General features: G+C 41.4%; 1 protein-coding gene across 1 annotated transcript in view; it reads right to left on the bottom strand.

Annotated features, from left to right (window-relative positions):
* The window catches only part of LOC126481549 (trans-1,2-dihydrobenzene-1,2-diol dehydrogenase-like), a 104418-nt gene that overhangs the window by 5437 nt on the left and 74468 nt on the right, over positions 1-24513 (bottom strand). The window contains exon 5 of the mRNA XM_050105384.1: positions 14900-15047. Coding sequence (XP_049961341.1) covers positions 14900-15047 — 148 coding nt within the window. The remainder of the gene's footprint in view (positions 1-14899; positions 15048-24513) is intronic.

Here is a 24513-nt window from a genome sequence, read left to right as displayed (position 1 = left end):
GGGTGCCATGTTCACCAATTAATTGCATGACTAGAGCAGCATGAACAGAATGAAGGTACAATGATGCAAATTAATAATTTGGGAGTTCATAAAACACCTCCCCCTTAATAGCTGACATAACTGAGAAACTGTGGCTACTTGGTAGGCAGTCACACTTAAGTTATGTCACTAGGGTTAGTCAGAGTGTTGAATTGATTCTGCATTCTTTATGTTTCGATTTTTTTGTTAGAGGTGCTCACGAGGCATTATGCGGTGTAGAAAGACCATCTTATGATGAAATCAAATCATCACAAGCACCATACGTTGCACCAGAGCCCTCCACACTGAAGTTCCATGATGATGGTCAATGCTGACCCACGAGGGTTGAACGAAGTGAAGGACTATTTTGCCAATAGCCTTGGAACAGTTCAGTCATGCTAGTATTCCTTATAAGTTAGAACTTGAGTTGTGAATTTAAGCCTGCTTGCAATCTAGCAAATTAATCCAGGTAATCTTCCACAACAGTTGAATATTTCCTGTCTGTTAAAAGCAATCTTCAGCAAGACCTTCTAGAGGAGATAGGAGTTCTGTCAGCTGGAAGTAAAAGCATGCATCAGGACAGTAGAATCCTTGACCTCCACTTCACATGCTGGTATAAAATTCCCATATAGTGCTTCTACTTGATGAGCATGTGGTTTCCACCACCAAAAAACTTATTTGTAATTTATTAGTGTGGTATCATCGCCAGACACCACACTTGCCAGGTGGTAGCCTTTAAATCGGCCGCGGTCCGTTAGTATACGTCGGACCTGTGTGTCGGCGCTATCAGTGATTGCAGACCGAGCGCCGCCACACGGCAGGTCTAGAGAGACTTCCTAGCACTCGCCCCAGTTGTAAAGCCGACTTTGCTAGCGATGGTTCACTGACAAATTACGCTCTCATTTGCCGAGACGATAGTTAGCATAGCCTTCAGCTACGTCATTTGCTACGACCTAGCAAGGCGCCGTTACCATTTGCTATTTATCTTGTGATGCATGTACCGTCAGACTGATGTTCACCAATTATGGATTAAAGTTAAGTATTCCAGAAGCTACGTACCGTTTTTGCTAGTCTCAATTCCTTATCATTTTCCAGACCTCACGCCAGCCTGCGTGAGCTTAAACGCGTGCCTTTCGGCTTCCTGTCATAGTGGATTGGCTTTCTTGCCAGTCCACAACACTTAGCATTATAACTGTAATATGTGTGTGCATAACAAAACAGTAATGCTTGGATTTACATCAATTTCAACAGGAAATACCTTATTTACCTCAGTAAAAATCAAACAATAGAAAATCCAGGATGGAATGTACACTGTGAGATCAAAATTATCTGGATACCCGCAACAACACATGTTTTTGATATTAGTTGCATTGTGCTGCCACCTACTGCCAGGTACTCCATATCAGTGACCTCAGTAGTAAATAGAAATCGTGAGAGAGCAGGAAGGGGTGCTCCATGGAACTTAAGGACTTCGAACGTGGTCAGGTGATTGGGTGTCACTTTTGTCGTACATCTGTATGTGAGATTTCCACACTCCTCAACATCCCTAGGTCCACTGTTTCCAATGTGATAGTGAAGTGGAAACGTGAAGGGATATGTACAGCACAAAAGCGTACAAGCTGACCTCGTTTGTTGGCTGAAAGAGACTGCCGACAGTTGAAGAGGGTCGTAATGTGTAATAGGCAGACCACCACACAGGAATTCCAAACTGTATCAGGATCCACTGCAAGTACTATGACAGTGAGGTGGGAGGTAAGAAGACTTGGATTTCATGGTCGAACGGCTGCTCATAAGACAAACATCACACTGGTAAATGCCAAACGACACCTCGCTTGATGTAAGGAGTGTAAACATTGGATGACTGAAAACACTGGATGACTGAACAGTGGAAAAACATTGTGTGGAGTAACGAATCACGGTACACCACATGGCAATCTGCTGGCAGGGTGTGGGTATGGCGAATGCCCTGTGAACGTCATCTGCCAACGCATGTAGCACCAACAGTAAAATTTGGAGGTGGTGGTGTTATGGTGTGGTCGTATTATTCGTGGAGGGGGCTTGCACACCCTGTTGTGTTGCATGGCACTATCACAGCACAGGCCTACATTGATGTTTTAAGCACCTTCTTGCTTCCCACTGTTGAAGAGCAATTCGGGGATGGTGATTGCATCTTTCAATACGACTGAGCACCTGTTCATAATGCACGGTCTATGGTGGAGTGGTTACACAAAAATATCCCTGTAATGGACTGGCCTGCACAGTGTCCTGGCTTGAACACTATGGAACACCTTTCGAATGTTTTGGCACACCGACTTCGTGCCAGGCCTCATCAATCAACATCAATACCTCTCCTCATGTAGCACTCCATGGAGAAGAGTCTGCCATTCCTCAAGAAACCATCCACCACCTGATCGAACATATGCCTGTGAGAGTGGAAGCTGTAATCAAGGCTAAGGGTGGGCCAACACCATACTGAATTCTAGCATTACCGATGGAGGTCACCGTGAACTTTTCAGCCAGGTGTCCGGATACTTTTGATCACATAGTGTAACAATATTGTGAGGAGGAAAGTTGACACACACCATGTAGCTGAGGTGCTGAGTCGCAGATATGCACAACAAAAAGACTGTCACAAAGATAGCTTTCGACCAGTAAGGCCTTCGTCAAAATTAGATGACCAACACACACACACACACACACACACACACACACACACACAAGCGCACGTGCGTGCATGCGTGTGCTCAAATGCGACACACACATAGCTGCAGGCTCAGGCAACTAAGGCCACAGTTGCTAATCAAAATTACAAATGGTTTTCTTCATATAAAGTATCTACCTAAAAAAGTTGATATTATACCCTTTCTAATCTTATGCCATCCGTTGATTTTCTACATTTTGATAATATGAGGAGAAATAAAATAAACAAAAAGAAATGGTTCACTTTATTTTTTATCTTCACATCCTTTTTTCCTTACTATCTAAAGAAGTCATTTGTGGTGTCACAATTTTTAATCACTGATATTTGGCTGTTTCTTCCAAATATGCTGTGATTTCCATGGTTTTTGTTATGGTGGAATCTGAAAAAACAGCTGTTTTTTCCAAATAAATAGAGAATTTCATGTCTATAATGATGTGAGAATGTGACAACAATCCATTGTCTCTTCCTTCCAAACATATCATCTGCCGGCTGTTCTCTGATTGGCTGCATAGAACCAGCAGTTAGCACACTTCATTTCAGTCCCATCATAATTCACTGTAAGTGTTGATAACATTCTGCACAAAACACATACATCATTGGCCCTCACCTAGACTTTTATATCTCCTGCAAAAATTAATACTATTGCTGAATATTTGTTCAATTTTAGCCAGTTCATTTCTCACTACAAACAGATTCAGGCAAACTGCAATTTAAGACTAGTAGATGTTAATGATAAACCAACGTACGTGGTATACATTCCCATGGTTGGCAACATGACAAAATTTACTGCCCTCCCAACATTTGTCCTAGATGTCAGTGATCTGGTGTAATCTATTCCCCTCCAACTCCAACGAGTCCTTTAAAATATATCTGCATGTGATGTCATTGCCAAAGCATCCTCTGTAAATTGAAATGATCCTATATTTATCTATTACACAATTAAAAAAAAAATCTGAGCAGCAACAGTTTAACCTGTAAATACTGTATAAAATGCAACTATTTTTTGAATGACAAATTTGGGGAAGAAACTCATCCTATAGTTGGATAAATACAGTAGTTTTGTTTGGTTTTGTGAACTAATGGACAGTTTTTCTTCTGTTACAGAATGCTAATTTTGTGTTCAACAAATGCTTGTTGGCTCCAAAGTGAGGGTTACAATATTGGAAACATCTGTAAAAGATTCTGATTACAAAACTCACTTCCACATTACTGCCTGTTTTCAAAAAGATATTGAATGACGTGTTGCTGAATGTAAAAAATGTTACAAGTGTTTCAGAATGTGTACGCTGTAATTTTTTAAAAACTAGTTTGGACTGCAACAACCCAAAAGAGCGTAAAAATGCCATCAAAGAGTTCACTCAAATGATTCACATTAGACAATGGTAAAAAGTTCATGGGAATATTCTGTGATCTGACAAAACCATTTGATTTGGTGAAGAACTCCTTATTTCTCCACAAATGGCAGATATATGGAATCAGGTACATTGCTTTACAATGGTTCAACTTTTACTTAACTGTAAGAAAATGAAGAGTAATTGTAAATTCAATTGCATGCAATTATTCCTCAAACTGGGATGCAATTTTACAAGGAGTCCCACAAGGTTCGATACTGGGTCTTGCGTTGTTCTGATCATTGTACATGACCGATTTGCTCATGAGCTGTAACTTCTGGATATTAATTGGTTCACCTTTCTATTTCTTCATGACCGCCAATATTGAAAAGCTCAGACTTTGTTCCCAAATTCAGCTGTACTCAACTGGTAGTATCTAGTTCAGCATAATATGTAATTTTGAAAATGAATTCAAAACTTCTCCATTTGATGTGACATATATTTTTGATTTCAACTACAATAACTCTTCAGAGTAACATGTCTTTATAAGCAACACTACAATACTCTCTCAATCATAATTTTAATGTCAAATCAACACCTCACAATACAGTAACAAAAACCTTCCACACAGTTTGTGATTCTAAACCATTTAAATAAAAGTCTTTCAACTGCGGCAATCACCATTCATCAGCTAGGTAGACACTGTGTAACACATCACTATACCAAAGTGATAAGGTACACTACAGTCCCTAGCTCTTCCTGTTCCACATAAATGACCTAACAGTTGCTACTGACATTCGCTGAGCTTTGGTGGTGAAACAACAGTTCTAGTTGAAAATCAGGTGCCTGAAAGAATTCCAGGAAATTGCCAAAATACTTAAAAAAAAAACTTGAATCTTGGTTTCATCAACATGGTCTAAAACTAAATGTAACTAATGCCAAAATCATGCAATTTGAAATGAAGTCATCAGAATGGAGTGAAATAAATATAACCTGCAATTATCAGGATATCACATAAGCAAACCATGTAAAGTTTTTAGGCCTAAATCCTAATAAAAATTTAAACTCTTGCATACTGATTACTAACAACTTAGCATCTGCAACGTGTATTTTGTCAGGTGACATATAGACGAAAGATAGTCTATCACTGCTACTTTGAGTCAGTTATTCATTATGGTATAATCTTTTCAGAAAATTTAACAAATATCATGAGACCCTTAGTTTTACAAAAGAACATAATTATGAATACATATTGCCAAACAAAAGATATCCTGTCAACCATAGGTAAAAAATTTAAAAATATTTCCCATACCACCCTTATCCCATCACCACCCTTTACATATACGAAGTGTTGATTTTCTTGTAAAAAAAGGCAACATATGCTTGTGTCTGTATATGTGCGGATGGATATGTGTGTGTGTGTGTGTGTGTGTGCGCGCGCGAGTGTATACCTGTCCCTTTTTCCCCCTAAGGTAAGTCTTTCTGCTCTCGGGATTGGAATGACTCCTTACTTTCTCCCTTAAAACCCACATCCTTCGTCTTTCCCTCTCCTTCCCTCTTTCCTGATGAAGCAACCGTGGGTTGCGAAAGCTTGAATTTTGTGTGTGTGTTTGTGTTTGTTAGTGTCTCAATCAACATACCAACACTTTCGTTTGGTAAGTTACATCATCTTTGTTTTTAGATATATTTTTTCCACGTGGAATGTTCCCTCTATTATATTCAATCTTAACATTTCAGTTACATGAAACAAAAGTCAATAGCACATAATGCAGACAGCAGTTTCCCTCTGTTTCTTACCACTCAAAATTACTCCAGTGTCTGTGGATGACTGATACAGGTAATATGCTGTTGTGTGCATGAACACCGAATTCACCTGATTACCGCAATCAATGCCACTTAAAACATCAGTTGTGAGGGTCAAGTGGTCAACACTTGCAGCCCTCTAGCCCCCTGAAAGTTTTGAGCAGGCTTCAGCAAACACTGTGAGGTATTATAGTGGAACACTGTATGTCTTTGACAGTGGGTAAAACATCTGGACCGGAAGTATGAGACAAAATCTATTAAAACATAAAATTGAACCTCAAGTTGTGTTCCACACTAATGGACTGGATGAAGGTTGAAACAGAACAGCCACAGTCATTTGTGGGTAACCCATTAGGCATTTACCATACCCCAGTTGAATGAGGCTTATCTTGGTATCACAGGAATCTCTTTGGATGAAATGAGACTTACTAATTCTAGCAACAAAATTCTCAGTGATTCAGGCTGTCCAGTTTGTAGTAATATGCCACCTGCTAAGTGGGCTTGAGAGGGGAGGGGTGTGGGAGTAGGGATACTCTTTTGAGCTCTCTCAGTAGAGTGGGCATTGTAGTGTAAAAGTCATCCCACTGTCATTAACAGGAAAGGTCAGAACAAATACCTGGCACCTTGAAGTCTGTGAAAAGACTGTGTAATGGCACCCTTCTCATTGAGACTGTTACAATACAACGTGCAGTCCAACTTCTCTGGATAAACACATTCATTGACTTCCCTGTTGTCCCTGAATCAAACAATCTCATGATCTGTAAGGGTGTAGTGACATCCATGTTGTTATCAGCATGCTAATGTGAAGTACCTACAAGAAGATTGGAAAAGCACAGAAGTCACTGGAGGTGAAAGTATATTTTTAATGTCATAAGTTTAGGCACACCATTATGACTTGTAAAGGTGAAACAACTGCCAGAAAATGCAACCCATGGGTATTAACAGCTCAAGAAATCATATGTATGAAGTATGAAATAAACAGCGTATTTAGAAAGTGAAAAATTTCTTACTGTGGACTTAAAAAAGTATTTAAGATAATGACACCTCCAAGCTTAAAAATTTCTTTTGTCTCAGTGTGTCAAAACTAGTGCTGCATACTAAGCAAAGGTTACCAAAACTCGATCAAACACCTGTACTTGTAAATGTGCTTGTCAGGAAATAAGTAATCCTTTTAAAGTATCTCTATGCAAATTGAACAAGCCAAGAGTAAAAAAGTTCTTTGGCATGATACTTCTACAAAGCACAGAGTATAGTTTAGAAACTTGCTGGTCTATCACGTGCAAAACTGTCAATGTCCTCACAAAGAGGCGAGGTTGCAAAAAGGCAGAATTTAAAGAGAAAGAGACCATGTGAACCTTGTTTAGCTGAATGGTTTAGGGGAACTTAAGGTTAGTTTACAAGGTCCATGCAGCCCACAAACATATCCCTCTGTTATCACAGTATGACGCTGACAAGTAGACAAAAGAGGGAGAAGAAAAAAATCTCTTACCACTTGAAAGGAAGCAAATTGGAGTAGCTCCACTTTTTATAGTACCACCATTAACATGAACATTTTTTTCCCATTTCTACTATCTATTGCATACATAATACACATACTGTGTATGGCTATGAATTCTTTCGTGATTAAGTCCTTGTATAAAAAGTTTTTGGTAAACTTGCCTCGTCAAACTTGGATAAAACCCCGATCTTTCAATGAGTGCCTCCTTCATCAAAAGCTTGGGATTACATCCGAATTTGATGTGGCAAATTTGCCATTAATTTTTCATCCATATACTGTATAGAAATGAAATTTCCAAATTCTTAACTGAGCTGTAGTTTTCAAAACTGTATTATAGTTTCCAGGCTGCTGCTAACAACAGTATAAATAGTTTGTGTACAAGCAATTTCTTTAATGAAATACTCATCATTTACAATTCACTAAGAGCACAAGTCTTCAAAATTCAATCTTGCTCACCACATTTGTTTTATGATTAACCTTAAAAGGATACTGTGATTAATATCCTTGCAAGAGAGCTACCTAGCAGCATGCACTAGCTGGAGAGCCTTAGCTTCTAGAACATTCTGCAGCCTCCAGTATTTTCCAGTGGACAGGGAACTGCCGTGTTGCGTCTAAATGTGAATTAACAGTGAGCACACGAGAGCAGTAGTGAGGTGGACTCGGTTGTGTGAGAATGTAAATAGTCACGAGTCATAAATATGCTACATTGAATTATGAAGTGTTTAATAGTGCATTGAAGGAAATATTTCATTGGAATACAAATGCTGAATCGTCTGTGACTTTTTTGGAGTGAATAACTGCCATCATCATTGTCATCATTATCACAGCAATCAGTGTGACATACTTAGGAATGTTTTCCATTGTTTGAAGATGAATAAATTAAGTTAAAGGAAGTCATCTTTTATTTCAGAGGAACCTTACCATCCTTTATGATTAATTTTTTCATAAATAATTACAGTTTTGACAAGTACTGTTAGCTAGTACTTTAATGTTTTGTGCTACCATTGCTGAATAAAGTCTCTCTCTCCTTATAGTTCAATAACCAACATTTAGGACAACACTCAAATGTCTTAAAATTACGGGGGTGAGAGCTTACAACCTATCTTACCAGAAAGCCCTCAGTCTCTTCTTTCTAAATAAAATCAACCCTTGAAAAACTATTTAATTAAAATGTTATCCATATTCAAAACTGTAGGTTTAAAGAATGTTTGAAACTTAAAATGCAATCGTTTCAAAAATTTAGTGTTATTGTCTTGCAGTCCTAATTTTTCTGTTTCCAAACATTTATAATTTTACTAGAATAACATGCCAGTTAATAAAATATTTCAGTTATAAAATGTGAGTTTAAAGAAAATTCTTGGCGAGCTTTTCAACTTCCAAGGGATAAAAGTGCACACCCAAAACTACACTATATAAAGTAGAATATAACCTTTTTTCCATATGAAGAATAACCACCTTATTGTTAGGCAAAATAACTTCATGCTCTAACGCGCATAAGTACTATCTGTTATTTCTGTTTTCAATTTCACCATTCAATATGTAATCAGTTTGTACGCATATAATCTATTAAAACAGTCTTACATGTATCTTTAAGCAAGTACTATGAAGAGAGCAGAAGGCAATTAGCGTTGCTCTTTCACTGTGTAAAGTTCCATGTTGACAGTCCTGGTTGCACTTTCATAAAGTAATGTTAATACAGTAAATCATCATAGAGCTTTAACCACAATCAGTCATTTGTGTAAAGCTTTAACTGGAGATTTATTGAGTATACATCAAGCATTAATGCCACTTGCTCATTTAATTTAGATTCATTGCAGTATTGCAAGGTTTACTAATCTGTGATATTGTGCCCAGCTGTGAGGTTTTCACTATAAAATCTGATCATGAACAAAGAGGACACTGAAAATAAATGTACATCAACTAGAAGAAAATCTACTTTGATGATGTGTACAGTTGCTCAGAATTCACTCAAAACACTTAGCAGCAATAAACAGTTGGACTGAAGAAGAATAAGAAGATGATATCCCAGGAACCTGAATGACAGGTCACAATTTCATATTCTGGTGAAATGTAAATGGATTCAGGATTAATTTGCAGCAACTAAGACTCCTAGCACAGGCAAGGCCAATGTAAACATGGTGGCCCTCTACTGGAGACATGTTTACGACCAACAAGGCCCCAACGGTGTATTGTTACAACCCCTACACAGAAAAAAGGACCTCAGCAGCAAGAAGCCTGAAGATACTGTGGCTGTATTTGTCAAGGAAGAATATTATTATTGCCTTTCTGCTTTACAAGTAGTAGCTGTGCTTCAATATTGTACAGACACTATATCAGAATTAACACCAACCAAGTTTATTCTGCTTCCACATGATGAGATACATAGAAACACTGAGTGAAGTGTAGAATAGTACTAAGTCTCATAGTTATAGAACACAACAATATACAGTTTTGTAATGAGCATACAATAAGCAAGTGAGGCCATGGGCCCAGCACATCAGGCTTATATTGGGCTGTTGTCCACACGGCACAGCACCTGTTGCGCAGTCTATCCAGGTTGAGAGGCGGCATCTCTACGTAGGCCTGGAGGTATTTGCATTGCATGCTGTTTGATTATGGGTGCTCACCCTACAGAGTTGCAACATTCCTTCTCCCTTGAGGAAAAGTGTTCATGTCTAGATTGGTAGGTGATGACTGCTGGGGCAGGTATTGTGCTGCCACAGGAGAATATGGTCTGAAATAGCAAGGGTGCAGATAGGCATGATGCCCACTCCCCCATGAGCAGCCACAAGGGAGCACTAGTGGCGATGGTGCTGCATCCATGTCCACATCTGGGTGGGACTCGGCAATGGAGGCAGTAGAGAAGATGGCGGCAGTAGTGACAGGCTGTGGAGATGGAGGCGGCCCAGCACTGACTTCTCCACCCACCCAAGGCACCCAGGGGGAAGACAGCACCAGAAACGTAGGGGGTGCAACCCACATCATGGGGGCAGGCGCAGGTGGTGGGGGCAGCCGCATCGGTGGAGGGTTCTCCAGTCGGTCACTTAAGGAAAGAGCTAGTCATAGTGTCATGACAATGAGTCATTGGACGTGCACACGATGCAGAGGCAGTGGCCTGGCAGCGATGGATGACTGCTGGTATCACCTGCCAAACCCACAGGCCCAGATGACAGAGCATAGATGGAATTGCTCAGGGGCAGGTGCAGGTTGGTAGATGGGTGTTGGCCAGAGCAGATGAAACAATGTACGGGGTGGCTGTGAAGCAGCTTCAGTGGGCAATGGTTTCTGACTGGAGTGAACCTTTATGAGCTTAAAGGATCTATTGAGGGTTTCTTTGGGAAAAGATAGAGTGATATACTTTTTCATCTGGGTTTTGAATGTACGTACCAACGACATTCCGCCTCTATTGGACCGCGGATGAAAGGGAGGGAACATAATATACCGGATGCCACTCTTTGTGACTCATATTGCTGTGGACTTATTTTAAATCTGTTCATAATTGTTTTTTCTATGTTGCATATGATCTTCCATGTACATAATTATGTTTCACATCTGCTCCCGTCACCGGAGACGGGACTTGTGGCTCCCTGTCAGACAATGATGAACTGCAAGGCTTGACACCTGTTTCAAAATTACTTTCACTTGTTAAGCTTGTATCGTTATCATTGTACTCCTCGTGTATGCTGTCCGCACAGTCGAGGATATACGGCACTATACACTTCACTGACTCAGCTTGCAGAAACACTAATATTTTATCTGCCACTTTTTTTTTCACTCAGCAAAATTCCTTGTGTTCCTTTCCAAGAAATGTGTCCAAAAACAACTACACCCATAATAACAACCAACTGAAATGTTTCTCTTCATGAGGTAGCTCAGTACATTACCATTAAAATGACACTAGTTCATATGAGAATTCTATGTACGACTGGAATTCTGCCAAGTTACAGTGTCAGCATCAACAACTGACTGAAAGCAGCATTCTTTTCCTGTGTCAAGGAACATTTGAGAAACCAAATTAACCATACTATGCAGACATTCATGGGCAATGTTAACTTCCTTGAAGATGAAACAACTTTGAGACTTAGGCCAAGGAAACAGCAATACTTTCTGCTTAATATTTCACCTCCCATTGCAGGATACCTTGTGATAAGGTACATGTGCTGTATCCAGATATCAAGTCCACCAACAATACAGACCATTTCTGTTGGCTGCTGAATCATGGGCCTGTTGACACTGTGTCACTGAGGAACGAATACAACAGTCCAGTTGCTAACAGCGACAGCATAAGCCTCCTGGTGCCCCATCATTGAGAACCAAACAGCTCACTGCCAGTCACTGTGACCAGTGATGTCAGCGTTGCCCACAGGTGGCATTGCTGTCACCAGTAGGAGATGCGACTATCTCAACAGTACTTGTGTCCGCCAGGTCATGTGCCTGCAAGTAGGCTGTGCCACGTTCCGCTGCCTCTATGGTATTTATGTCAACCTAAGGCCACAGCCAGCCAGTTTGGCCCCAGCCACCAACTAGACAGTTTCAGCAGCAGATACAGGATGCAGTCCAACAGCCGATATGGGACCACTATGCCTTTGCTATCCTCCAGAGCGGCCAGCTGGGCAACCGAGAACCTGTCCCTCATTGATCACAGGTTTGTAGACTGCTGCCTTCGAATTCAGTATCAAACTATTGTAGAAAAATTGTGAATACTGGACAGAAATCCAGCTTGTGGCATGTCTGTACATAGACTATAACTGTGATTCACGATTGATGCCCAATTTAGAAGTGTCATTGATTAGCAAAACTATCAGACTGAAGCAGTGCACACTACATTCAGAAGTTCTTTGTGTTTTTCAATGATTAATTCTATGGCAGGCTGTGTGGTTATGAAAGTACCTTTATTTATGCTATTCCTAATAAAGTGTATAGTGTTATTTGTCCACATAGGAGCTTCTTCCTTTTATGTCCACCAAATCCTGGCCACAAGAGGGACATGGGTTTTAATTTCCCATTGCTTTTAAAAATGAATGTTTTCTAAACTTCATATGCAACATAATTTTTTCGTAAAGCCGTCACAATGATTTCACAGAACTTTTGTTTTAAAGCTGCACTTTTCTCATTGAACTAATGGAGACTATGGATTTCTTTAATTACTATGGTTTGGTCTTGGTTTCCTATAAAGCCTTCAATCGCTTTTTCATATGAGTTTGGTACTTTGTCGAGTCTGCCCATAACTTTCAATCTATCTGTAATAACATCTTGTCATGTTCAAATGACTTTACATGCAAAGTCATTCCTATTTACCACACATTCTGTGTAACAAGTCCCATTAGTAAACATTTAAATATGTCACAAAAATCACACAGCAGTTTATTTCAGGCTTTAGGTAACTTTTGTAGTAACTACTATATGTTCCACCATTCCTTTATAAAATTCGAAATATTCTGGCACTTATGGTGAATGATGCTGTATACACATTAGGATCGAGGTTGGCCATCTGGATCTTCTTTGTCAATAATCTGAAAGAGAACTTGGACAAAAGGCACCTTTTGCTCCAAGGAGAACCACAACTTATTATTAGTTCCACTCTGTCTGTAATACAAACTGAAAGTGCTTCTCCCACGAGTTTCTTTGGCACACATGTTGAGTGTAAGTTGTCTTCTTATCCCATGTATTTACAGCCCTTACCTCTATACCTGTGCACCTACTTTTAGTTAGTACAATAAGTTGGACAATTTACAACAGCAAAAGTGGAATCACAATGGCTCACGTACGTTGCCAGTTTCAGATAGTGCTTGTGGGTGATGAAGATAAATAACAAAGCAGTCCCCTCCTCCAAAATGACTTTTCTGCACGTTACATAGACCTGATATTCATATGTAATGTACACTCAAGTAGGCAAGTACTCTGCAAATCTACCATTTCTGGAGATGAAGGTGTTGGTGTGAGCGACAGAAGGTTTGTACCTCAGATATTCCAACCAACACACTGATCAGTATGTTTCCAGCTGTTTGACCAAACTGAAGGCAGTTTTCAGTTGCACATGAACAGGAGCCAAACCAGTCTGTACCTAGAGAAAGCACTGTTGTTTCAGGCATCAACCATTAGGTTTATTCGATGAAGTTCTCCATTCCTGTCACTTGCCAGATAGTCTCTTCATTTTAGCATGATTACCATGCCTTAGATGCTCAATGATCTGCCTCAAATCTAGAACTCCTTTCCTTCCACCATCTCATTAGCCACAATTCTAAACAAAGAGTCTTGTGTCCAACAATTCATTCTCTCAACTGGTAATTTTTCTCATTTATTAATTCAAGATGTGTAATTCCTCACTCAATCCATCTGACCTTCAACACTCTCCTGTAACATACCACATTTTCTCCTTACCACTGTAATAAAAATTTCTTTTGTTTAGATGTCTATGATGGTGGAAATAAGATAGTAAACCAAACTGTCAAAACTTTTGCTCGTGATACTTCTTATACAATGTCATAACTGGTAACTATTTCCAGCTCAATCTGAAATTGGTGTGTGTCAAACAGCTAACTTACAGATAACATTATTCCACAATGGAAACTCTCACAGAACTGCCATTCTATGTTGCAATAGCACACATGCTTATAACAATATAATGAAAGGTATAATTGTTGCTCAATATGCAGCACACACACACAAACACACACACACACACAAAACTGTGTGGGACTTGCATTTGCATGTGTGTGTTTGAAAGCTAACTTCCCCACAGTCTTTTTGTCATGCCTTTCTGCGACTCAGCGTATCTGCTATATGGTGAGTAGCAACTATCCTTTTCATTATATTGTTACATATAACTTTTACTTCTTCCATTGTCTGTCCAGCCACCATATCTTAAGCTCGATGATGTACTTCATCGTATTTATTTACCCTGCTTCCTGATCCTACTGGCCTACGTAACATGTGAACCCCACCACTGGTAAAATATTCATATTAAGTGTTAAGTGAGATGGAAAACTTTACACAAAATATTGTGACAGGCATGCACATGGGAAACGTATTTCTTGATGTCTAAAAATGCTGACTACAAATGTTAACAGTCAACTCACATATACTGCTTTTGGCCTCACTAGCTTCTACTCTTACGTCATTTTCAATAATCCACATCCCTACTTGGCCAACAGCTGCATCAGCATGTAATAGGAAATGTGAGGGGATGTATGATCCTACTACATACTCATGTAGCCATTGGCTAAGAAATTTCATAGTCTATTGAGAACGACATATAGTAGAAACTGGTCTAGCTGAAAAATAATATATGTGAGCATATGCTAGTTAACCTCTTTCATCAAGTTTAATGTGTTCACTGATACTCTATGCTAACAATATGACAGATGTGAACAAATCTAAAAATCTTGTGACAAGAGTATACACAAACAAAATATGTCTTTAGCTCTAGAAGTATCTTAAATGCACACGACAGTTACAAAATTTCAAAACAGAATATCTAAAAATGTGTATTTTAAATGCACTAGAATATTACAAATTTTCAAACGTAGCTTCTGAAACTCATCTTACCTTCCCTCAAGCAACGGCGAACTTCCATAGCTTCATAGCGTAGACCTGCACTATTTACAAAATTAAATGACTTTGATGCTGTTGGTAGTATGAAATCACACGTCTTCTCTGGTGTTGCCAAACTTGTAGGGCACCAAAAGTTTGGTATCTGAAATAAACATGCAGTTTTAAATGATCTGTAGAAGTTATACTACATTTCTACTTTCATGATCAAACATTAATGATTAGCTCTAGTAAGGTGTCCATAATAAGTACAATATAATAATGCATTATATACCAATTTAAAGCAAGAAGTGTACATTCAAGATAAAAGAAATGATGGATTTAATGAAAGCCAGAGCTCCTATGCACAGATTATTGAAGAGGACAGCAATAGTAAAGACATTCTTAAGTAATACTGACATCTACCTTTCCCATAGTCTTGCACATTTCTACAGCTTTACATTTCTCCTCTAGCCAATCCAACTTTGCCATTTTGCATTTTCTCTCATTCTTGTTTTTTCAGGCATCTGTATTCCATTTTGCCTGCATCATCTGCTGTAATTTTATACTTCCTTCTTTTGTAAATAAATTCAATATTATGTATGTTATCCAAGAACTTCTTCTCGGCCTTATCTGTCTGCCTTCTTGACTGTCTGCTGGCTTCACTGTTTCATCTCTTGAAGCTACCCATTCATGTTCTATTTATTGACCTCCCCTATTTCAGTAAATCATTACCACTCGCTCCATCTGGAACTCTAACCAACTTATAGTTCTCCCATTTTATCCAGGTCTCATTCCCTTAATTTCTGAAGTTCCTTCATCTTTAATCTGCAGTTCATAAACAATAAAATATGGTCAGAGTTCATACCTGCACCTGGAAATGTTTTGCCATTTGAATTCTGGTTTCAGAATCACTATCTTACCAATACACAAAGGTGTGAGAAAAGTGACAAGTGATTTTTTATGTACCAAAGTTTTTATTTTTTTCAAATAACAATACTTTCCCCTTCAAAGCAGTTCCCTTTGGCAGCTAACACTAGCGGAATCATTGTTCCCAGTCTTGGTAGCAGTGCTGAAAGGCTTTAAATGGTAGACCTTTAACATGTCGGTCACATTTTTTGAATGTTCTCCAGAGTTTCAAAATGATGTCCTTTTAAGACAGTTTTGGGAAAAGAAAAAAGTCCCAAGGACTCAGGGGGTTGTGGGACAATAGGAATGCCTTTTGAGGTCAAAAATTCCACAGTGAAAGAGGCCATGTGACATGGGGCATTGTCATGGTGCAGCATACACTTGTCTGCAATATCTGCTCTCTCGTTATTCACCCCTTTTTCGAGTTTTTTAAGGACATCTTTGTAAAACACTTGGTTGACAGTTTGTTCTAGAGGAACAAATTCTTTAGGCATGTTACCCCTACTGTCAAAAAAGCAAATCAGCATTGCTCTGATCTTTGATTTGATTATTTGAACTTTTTTCACTCGAGCAGATGTCACAGTGTGCCACTCCTCACTTTGGTGCTTTGTGCCAAGATTGTACTAAAAAATCCAGGACTGATCACCGTGATCACAAGACTGAACCATTTGCCATTTGTGGTCACTGACAATCCTCTCACGATGATCAACGCACACATTTTCGCAATTGTCCTTCTGCTCAGTTGTGAAGTTCTTTGGCACCTTTTTGGCACAAAGCTTTTGCATGTGCAAAACTTTGGTCAAAATCTGATGTCACCCATTATCCTTCTCGTTAAACATTGGTGTGCTCTCACAAGCGCATGCACATGTTCAACATCTCTTTTTTTTTTATTTATTTTTTTTATTTTATTTTATTTTTTTTTTTTTTAAATAGAAGGTCTCCCTACGCGAGGTTTACCTTCAACGTGTTCTCAGCCTTTCGAAAATGATTTGTGGCAGCAAAGAACTTGTATTCTTGATGAGGAGTATTCCCCACAGGCCTGTTTCAACTTTTGAAAGGTCACATTCGTGAATTCGCCAAGTTTAACGCAAAACATGATGGCATAGCATTTTTCTAAATTCTACTGTTCCTTTTCATAATACAAAACAAAAACACAATCTCACTGATGATGCTGCCAAAAATCATGTGGTTGCAGGGAGCTGGAACTCGGACTGAGCATCTGGAAGGGATGAGCACACCACTCTACACAAGTAGAACAACGAAGTATTGCCAGATCGCTCAGATGTTGTCAGTCTCATTACTTTTCATACACAACTCAACAATCTATCTGAAACATTCTGGAGTCTCTATGTCTCTTCCAGGTATAAAACTTTCTTTGATGGTTGTTAAACAAGTGTTAGCAAGGTTTAAATTAGGCTCTTTGCAAAATTCTATGAGGTGGCTGCCTCTTAAATTCCTTTTCCCCAATTCCTGCTCTCCTGCTCTTTTTCCTTCTGTTTGTTTTAATACCATCAATTTTCAGTCACCTTCCATATTTAAACTTTTGATGCTCTTAATTAGGTCAACAGTTTCTTTTATCCCATCATACATTCATCAATCTCTCAATCATCTGTGTGGCTAGTATGTACATTAATTTATACTACAGTGGCACCAGAGTACTTGAAGAAAAAATAAAAAGAAAAGAAACTATATAAACTATAGACTAAATTATACGAGGCAGAAATTATTTATTTCAAAGATGAACGTGGCAAATTTGGTATTACCAACATTTCTTCCAGCTCTAATAAACTGGCATGTCACAAAAAATAATAAAAAAGACCCTGAAAATTGAAAATAAAAAAGCTTCAACTCATTAAGAAGTACATAAAAAAGAGTATTCTTCTTTAACACGAAGCTACAAATTTATTGAAGGGCAGTTATCTGAATCACTATCAGCTGATTTTGACTGTTAGTCACATTCCAGTGAATACTCATACATTCTTAAACACCACATGCGACCTACATTCTATGTATGTTAACATTTTAAAATAACTACTGCCACGGTGGCACGTGTGTGTATATATATAAAACCATAACTTGCCATATTACTCGTACCTAATGCCGTATTAATTTGCCACTGGCTATCTGCCAGTAAAAAGTTTTTCAAAGATGTACTGACAGACAGTCACCACTGCCCAACTAATTCTCCCTTTTAGTATGACGGTAAATTTCTATCTCCTCCATAATCCTTCCTTTCCTGCTTTCATGTAGAACTGTACGGGCTTGGTGGCCTCTGAAATAGTGTTGCCAGTCTCTTTTGAATGTGTTGCCGTTGAAGAATTACTGCTGTCAGTCAACGTGGAGTGTTCTTTGTATCTAGTGCCAAAATTCTATCCTGTCTGACCTGTATAAAATTTCTGGAAACTATCACAATTCATTTTATAAATGCCAGGCCTTGACAAGGGGTCAACTTTGCTGTTTGTGTGACACATGAATCTGAGTATGCTCCTTTATTTTTATTTATTTATTTATTTATTTATTTTTACCACACAGTTTTATCCAAGATTTTAACAATATATGACACCGAGACATATTTAATTTCATTATTATAACCTGTCTTTAGTCATGGTAGTTTCTGTTCGGTTCTTGCTCTGCTTTTCTTTAATTTATCTGCATACATTGTATTATTTGCCATTTAAAACCATTATTTTAAGCTCCCTGTGCAAAACTCCCAATTCTTCCTCTATTTCACAGATTTCTAAAGAAATTACAATAGATAATTTGATGCAGCATGGAATGAAAGTACGTATTTTTGTGCATATTTAGGCGACAGGAATTATTATGGCTAATGACATCTGTTCTTGTATCTTGTTGTGACAGTACCACGAGATTTAAAAGTGCCGCTACGTCAGTACGCGAACACGGCGATAGAGGCGCTCCGCAACTCGGCCGAGCGCGAGAGCGCCACCTGGCTATGAACGGCGCTGGCCGCATGTCACGGCACGGCAGTGGAGTGACAGATTCGGAGTTGGAAGCATGTAACTCACTACTGCTCTACGTTGTATATCCACGCAATTTATTAGGATTAAAGGTTATAACACTTTTTGGCGACGAGGTCGGATATTTTTTTCCTGTGTTGTGGAATTGTGTGTTCGTGTCGGGGCAGACATGGAACAGCTTCTGCAAGCGCTCGTTGACCAACAAACACAGCTGACGGCTGCTATTCAGGCGCAACAAACACAGCTGACGGCTGCTATTCAGGCGTTGTCGACGTCGCTTACTCATCGTCTGTCTTCCTCTTCTCCGCCTCCGTTCCCTCCTTACGACGAGGCCGCTGAAGACTGGGAGGATTATGAGAAGCGTTTGCGGCAACACTTCTTGGCTTTCGGCGTTGTCGACGCTCCTATGTGTAAGTCGTTATTTCTATCTTGGATTTCCCCACGGATCTATCAGCTGCTATCTCAGTTAGCTCCTCTGCGGGAACCAGCCTCTCTGTCCTTCCAAGAAATGTGTGATTTATTGTCTAACTATTACCGAAAAAACACCCATGTCGTTGCCGCCCGCGTGTCGTTCTACCGGTGTCGTAAACAGCCCCATCAATCCTACCGAGCTTGGGCGGCGGAACTACACGGTCTGAGTAGGAAATGTCAGTTTGTCACGGACACTCATCATGAGTCTTATGCTGATTCAATGGTTAGGGATGCTATTCTCCGGCTTGCTGCTGATAAAGAAGTTCGGCAACGTGCCTTACAACTGCCAAACCCGTCGTTGTCAGAAGTTCTAAGCATCGCTCAATCTTTTGAAGTGTCTCACGTTGCTGGTGCGCAAATAGACGCGTGGTGTGATGTAGGCGCTGTACAGACCACTTTCGACACGGACAATTTGCCTGTTTCACAGGGGAACGACGATGTGGCGGCGGTTCACTCGCGTCAACAACGTCGCGTTGGGCCGCCACGCTCGCAGTGAAAATAGCAACCACAGAAGCAGGTTCGTTCCGCACTTCCTTCTTGTCCACGTTGTTTCGTACAGCATGACAGGGCCGCGTGTCCAAAACGTTGGGCCACATGTAATTCATGTAGGAAAAAAGGCCACATTGCTTCTGTGTGTCAGTCCCCTAAAGTCCCTGTGGACGAGGACGAGGCATCGGACATGGATGTTAACTGTGTGCTTTCTCAAACAAATAAGTTGTTTGTTACTGTTCATGTTCTGGATAAAGACATTCGCATGCAAGTGGACACTGGCTCTGCAGTAACTCTCATTAATTCTCGCACGTATTTGGAGTTGGGCTCCCCTCCCTTGTCTCCAGTTACGCGAAATCTGAGAACTTATAATAAGCAGAAAATTCCTATCGTTGGCCAGTTTGATGCTTCCACTGCCTACAAGTCTGTTGTTCGGACCCTCACGCTTTATGTGGTGGATCATGCTGGCACTGAAAACCTGTTCGGTTATGATGCTTTCCAGTTGTTCGGGTTCTCCATTGATGATGATGTGTACCTCATATCTGAGGATATTCCGTATCAACAGCTGGATGGATTGTGTTCTGAATTCTCGTCCATGTTTTCTGCTGGTCTGGGTCGTGCCAAGGATTTTGAAGCCCACATTACTCTTAAGCCTACGGCTCGCCCTAAGTTTTTCCGGGCACGCCCTATTCCGATGGTGTTGCGTGAACCTGTCAAGGCTGAGATAGACAGGTTAACAGCTTCGGGGATTCTCCTTCCTGTTACCTCCAGCGAATGGGCATCGCCAATCGTGGTGGTTTCTAAACCAAATGGGAGTCTGCGATTGTGTGGTGATTTTAAAGCCACTGTCAATGCTCAGAGCCTCATTGACACTTATCCTCATCCCCGTCCTGAGGAGTTATTTACCAAGCTCGCTGGGGGCCAGTTCTTTTCCAAACTTGACTTATCGGAGGCGTATCATCAGTTGCCGTTGGATGCTTCTTCCAAGGAATTTCTCGTCATCAACACTCCTTGTGGGTTGTATCAGTACCAGCGGTTACCATTTGCGTCGCTAGCGCGCCGGCCATTTTTCAGCAGTTTTTGGAACAGCTCACGGCTTCCGTTCCCAGCTGCATCAACTACCTGGATGACATTGTTGTCACGGGGGCCTCCAGTGAGGAGCACCTTCGCAATTTGCGGGTTCTGCATTCGGCTGGGTTGAAGTGCAATCTGGACAAGTCACAGTTCTTCCAACCCTCCATTGTTTATCTTGGTTTCCACTTGTCCCGTGAGGGGATACGTCCTCTACGACAGCACGTTGCGGCCATTACCGCTCTACCCCGGCCGTCTACGGTCAAAGAACTTCAGCCGTTTCTAGGCAATATTGCTTATTATCACAAATTCATTCCCTCCGCGGCGGCGGTGGCTCATCCTCTGCATCAGCTGTTACGCAAAAACGTTCCTTTCTGCTGGTCCGACGAGTGTGAGCAGGCTTTTGTCCGCCTGAAGGCTCATTTGCAGTCGGCGCCTTGTCTTGCCACATTCCGTCCGGGTCAGCACTTGGTTCTGGTGACTGACGCGTCACAGTATGGCCTAGGGGCTGTTCTCACCCATCGGTATGCGGATGGGTCGGAACGACCCATCGCCTACGCTACCAAGACCCTCAACGATGCCCAACGGCGTTACTATCAAATCGAAAAGGCGGCGCTCGCTATCATTTATGCTATAAAAAAGTTCAGCGTTTTTTTGTATGGTTCTAAGTTTCACCTCATCACCGACCACAAGCCGCTGGTCTCTCTGTTCAGCCCCTCGGCGTCGCTTCCGGATAAGGCAGCTCACCGCCTGCAACGTTGGGCCTTATACTTGTCTCGTTTTCACTATGAGATTCACTATTGCCCCATGGCCCAGCACGCCAATGCTGACGTGTTGTCACGTTTGCCGATGGGCCCCGACCCGGTTTTCGATCGAGATGAACTACTCTGTTTCCACATTGATGAGGAAGAACGTCGTGCAGTCGAGGGTTTTCCCCTTACAGGTTCGCAGGTCGCGTCGGCTACTGCGCGGGACCCGGTCCTGCGTCAGGTGATCGGTTTTGTTCAACGGGGTTGGCCGGACAAGACCAAGGCCCGGGCATCGGATCCCCTTCGCAACTACCATGCCTTGCGCCTTCGTCTGTCTGTTCGTGAAGGTGTTGTTCTTCTGGCCACGGATGGCTCTCCACGGGTCGTGGTGCCAGCCTCTCTTCGCAAAGATGTTCTCAAACTATTGCATGAAGACCATTGGGGGATTTCTCGGACTAAGTCCCTGGCCCGCAGGCACGTTTATTGGCCCGGTATTGATTTGGACATCGCCCACATGGTCGCTGCGTGTGGTCAGTGTGCTCAACAACTGGCTGCACCTCGTACTATGCCCTCTCCGTGGCCTGATCCGGCGCAGCCATGGGAACGGTGCACGCTGACTTTGCCGGCCCCTTCCTCGGCACTTATTGGCTACTGTTGATTGACGCCTTCTCGAAGTTTCCGTTTGTTGTTCGATGTCCATCGCCCACCACTGCGGCGACGACGCTGGGTTTGTCCAAAATCTTTGCGCTAGAAGGTCTTCCATCCACGATTGTCACGGACAATGGCCCTCAGTTCTCTTCGCAGGCCTTCTGTGATTTTTGTACTGGACAAGGGATTCATTATGTTACAGCACCGCCCTTCCATCCGCAATCGAATGGGGAGGTTGAGCGCCTTGTCCGCACTTTCAAAAGCCAGATGAAAAAATTCCTTAGTGATTATTCCACAGATGACGCTCTGTTGCAATTTCTGAGTTCTTATCGCTTCACGCCTCTGGGTGATCGCAGCCCTGCTGAACTCTTGCATGGCCACCAACCGCGCACTCTACTGCACCTGCTTCACCCTGTCAGGCCTGGTACTGTCCCCTAGTGCGGGAAAATACCCGGTGGGCGCCGACGTGTGGGCACGGGGGATATGGATCTCGCCCTAAATGGATTCCAGGGGTGGTCCAGGCTCTTCGCGGCCGCCAGCTTTGTGAAATACGTACAGACGACAGCATGGTTGTTCGCCATTACGACCAGATGCGCCCACGAGTGGTGGCCACGCTGGTGCCACCGCCCCTTCTTTCGTCTCCACCAGCCCGAAAAGCCAGTCCTGTCGCTGCTGCCAATCTTCCAGGCGTGTTGCTGCAGCCGACGTCGCTACTGCTTCCGAGTACGCCGGAACCGTCCCCAGTCGCGACGCCGCCTTCTCCGGGACCCATCTCGCTGGGGCACACCCCCAGGTCCACGACACCTATGGACGCTGCTCCGGAGTTTTCCCCCATCATCTCGTCCAGGAGGCGCGTTCCACGCGCAAGCTTCCGTCCTGGACATTTTCGACCATACTCTCGTGTTTCTCCGCGGGATCTTCTTGGGGCCTCCCAAGAGGCCATGGATGTCTCCGCACTGTCCGTGCCTCCAAGGAAGTGAGTGTTTTTTTTTTTCAAGGGGGGAAAAGTGTTGCGACAGTGCCACGAGATTTAAAAGTGCCGCTACGTCAGTACGCGAACATGGCGGTAGAGGCGCTCCGCAACTCGGCTGAGCGCGGGAGCGCCACCTGGCTATGAACGGCGCCGGCTGCATGTCACGGCATGGCAGTGGAGTGACAGATTCGGAGTTGGAAGCATGTAACTCGCTATTGCTCTACGTTGTATATCCACGCAATTTATTAGGATTAAAGGTTATAACATATCTTTATGATGGATTCTGAATTTTGCTGTTGCTTAGCATTTATAGTTTTAATATGTAGGAAGCTCACACTTTTGTGGGTCTCATTTTCCATTGTAAACTTCGTTGTGTCATGTAAGCTATGATGCTGGGCATGCATGTTGGTAAGATCATTCTAGGTGTCGTGGACAAATATAATCATCATAGTTTTGTTCTCAAGGCATGATCAAACTTTTTTGATGAAATTCACAGAGAATTCAGCACAATCCAGCATAGGACAGGGCAGTAAAGCATCACTTACAATGCTAAATTTCAGCACTATCATGCTTAAAATTATTGCACTCTCCTAACTCTGAATACAAAATATGATATAAATAACGTAAATCAATCTTTAATAGCACACTTTCTATAATTATTGTGTTACAACCGCAATGTCATTAACATGGAAACATGTACTGTAACGATTCTGACAACCTGTAGGCATCCAACAGTAAATGTTTTCAACTTCATTAAGCAATTAGAGACAGTACTAGTAACACTTAGTAGAAACAACTGAGAAATGATTGAAGTGGAGATTTCAATATAGATTTCAACATTCCCAACAAGAGTAGAAAGACATATTATAACAGCAGTCAATAAGTTATTTCTAAATCAAGTTGTCTTTAATTAAATAGATGTGAACCCCATAATAAATGATTTATCTAACCATGAGGTTCAAACGGCAGCAATAAAGCAGACTGAAAGTGTGTAATGTAGTGGGAGTCTAACCTGGGACCTTTGGTTTTTGTGGGAAAGTGCTCCATTGACTGAGCTATCCAAGCACAATTCACGACCCACCCTCACACTTCCCTTCCAACAGTACAACATCTCTTACCTTGCCAACAGGAAGTTTCAAAGTATTGCACACTCTGCTGCACAGTCAAAATTCTATTCTGGAAACAATCACCTAGGCTACGGGCTAAGCCATTTCTCCACAACATCCTTTCTCTTCTGAGCGTTATTTCTGCAAGGTATGCAGAAAAACTAATTTGAAGTTTGGAAGGCAGGAGACAGGGACTGGTAGAAATGAAAGCTGTGGGTGCAGGTCATGAATCTTGCTC

The sequence above is a fragment of the Schistocerca serialis genome, chromosome 5 (genome assembly GCF_023864345.2).
Source record: "Schistocerca serialis cubense isolate TAMUIC-IGC-003099 chromosome 5, iqSchSeri2.2, whole genome shotgun sequence".
Taxonomy (NCBI): Eukaryota; Metazoa; Arthropoda; class Insecta; order Orthoptera; family Acrididae; genus Schistocerca; species Schistocerca serialis.
The sequence above is the reverse complement of the archived record's forward strand: the minus strand, read 5'-3'. Positions and strand labels throughout refer to the sequence as shown.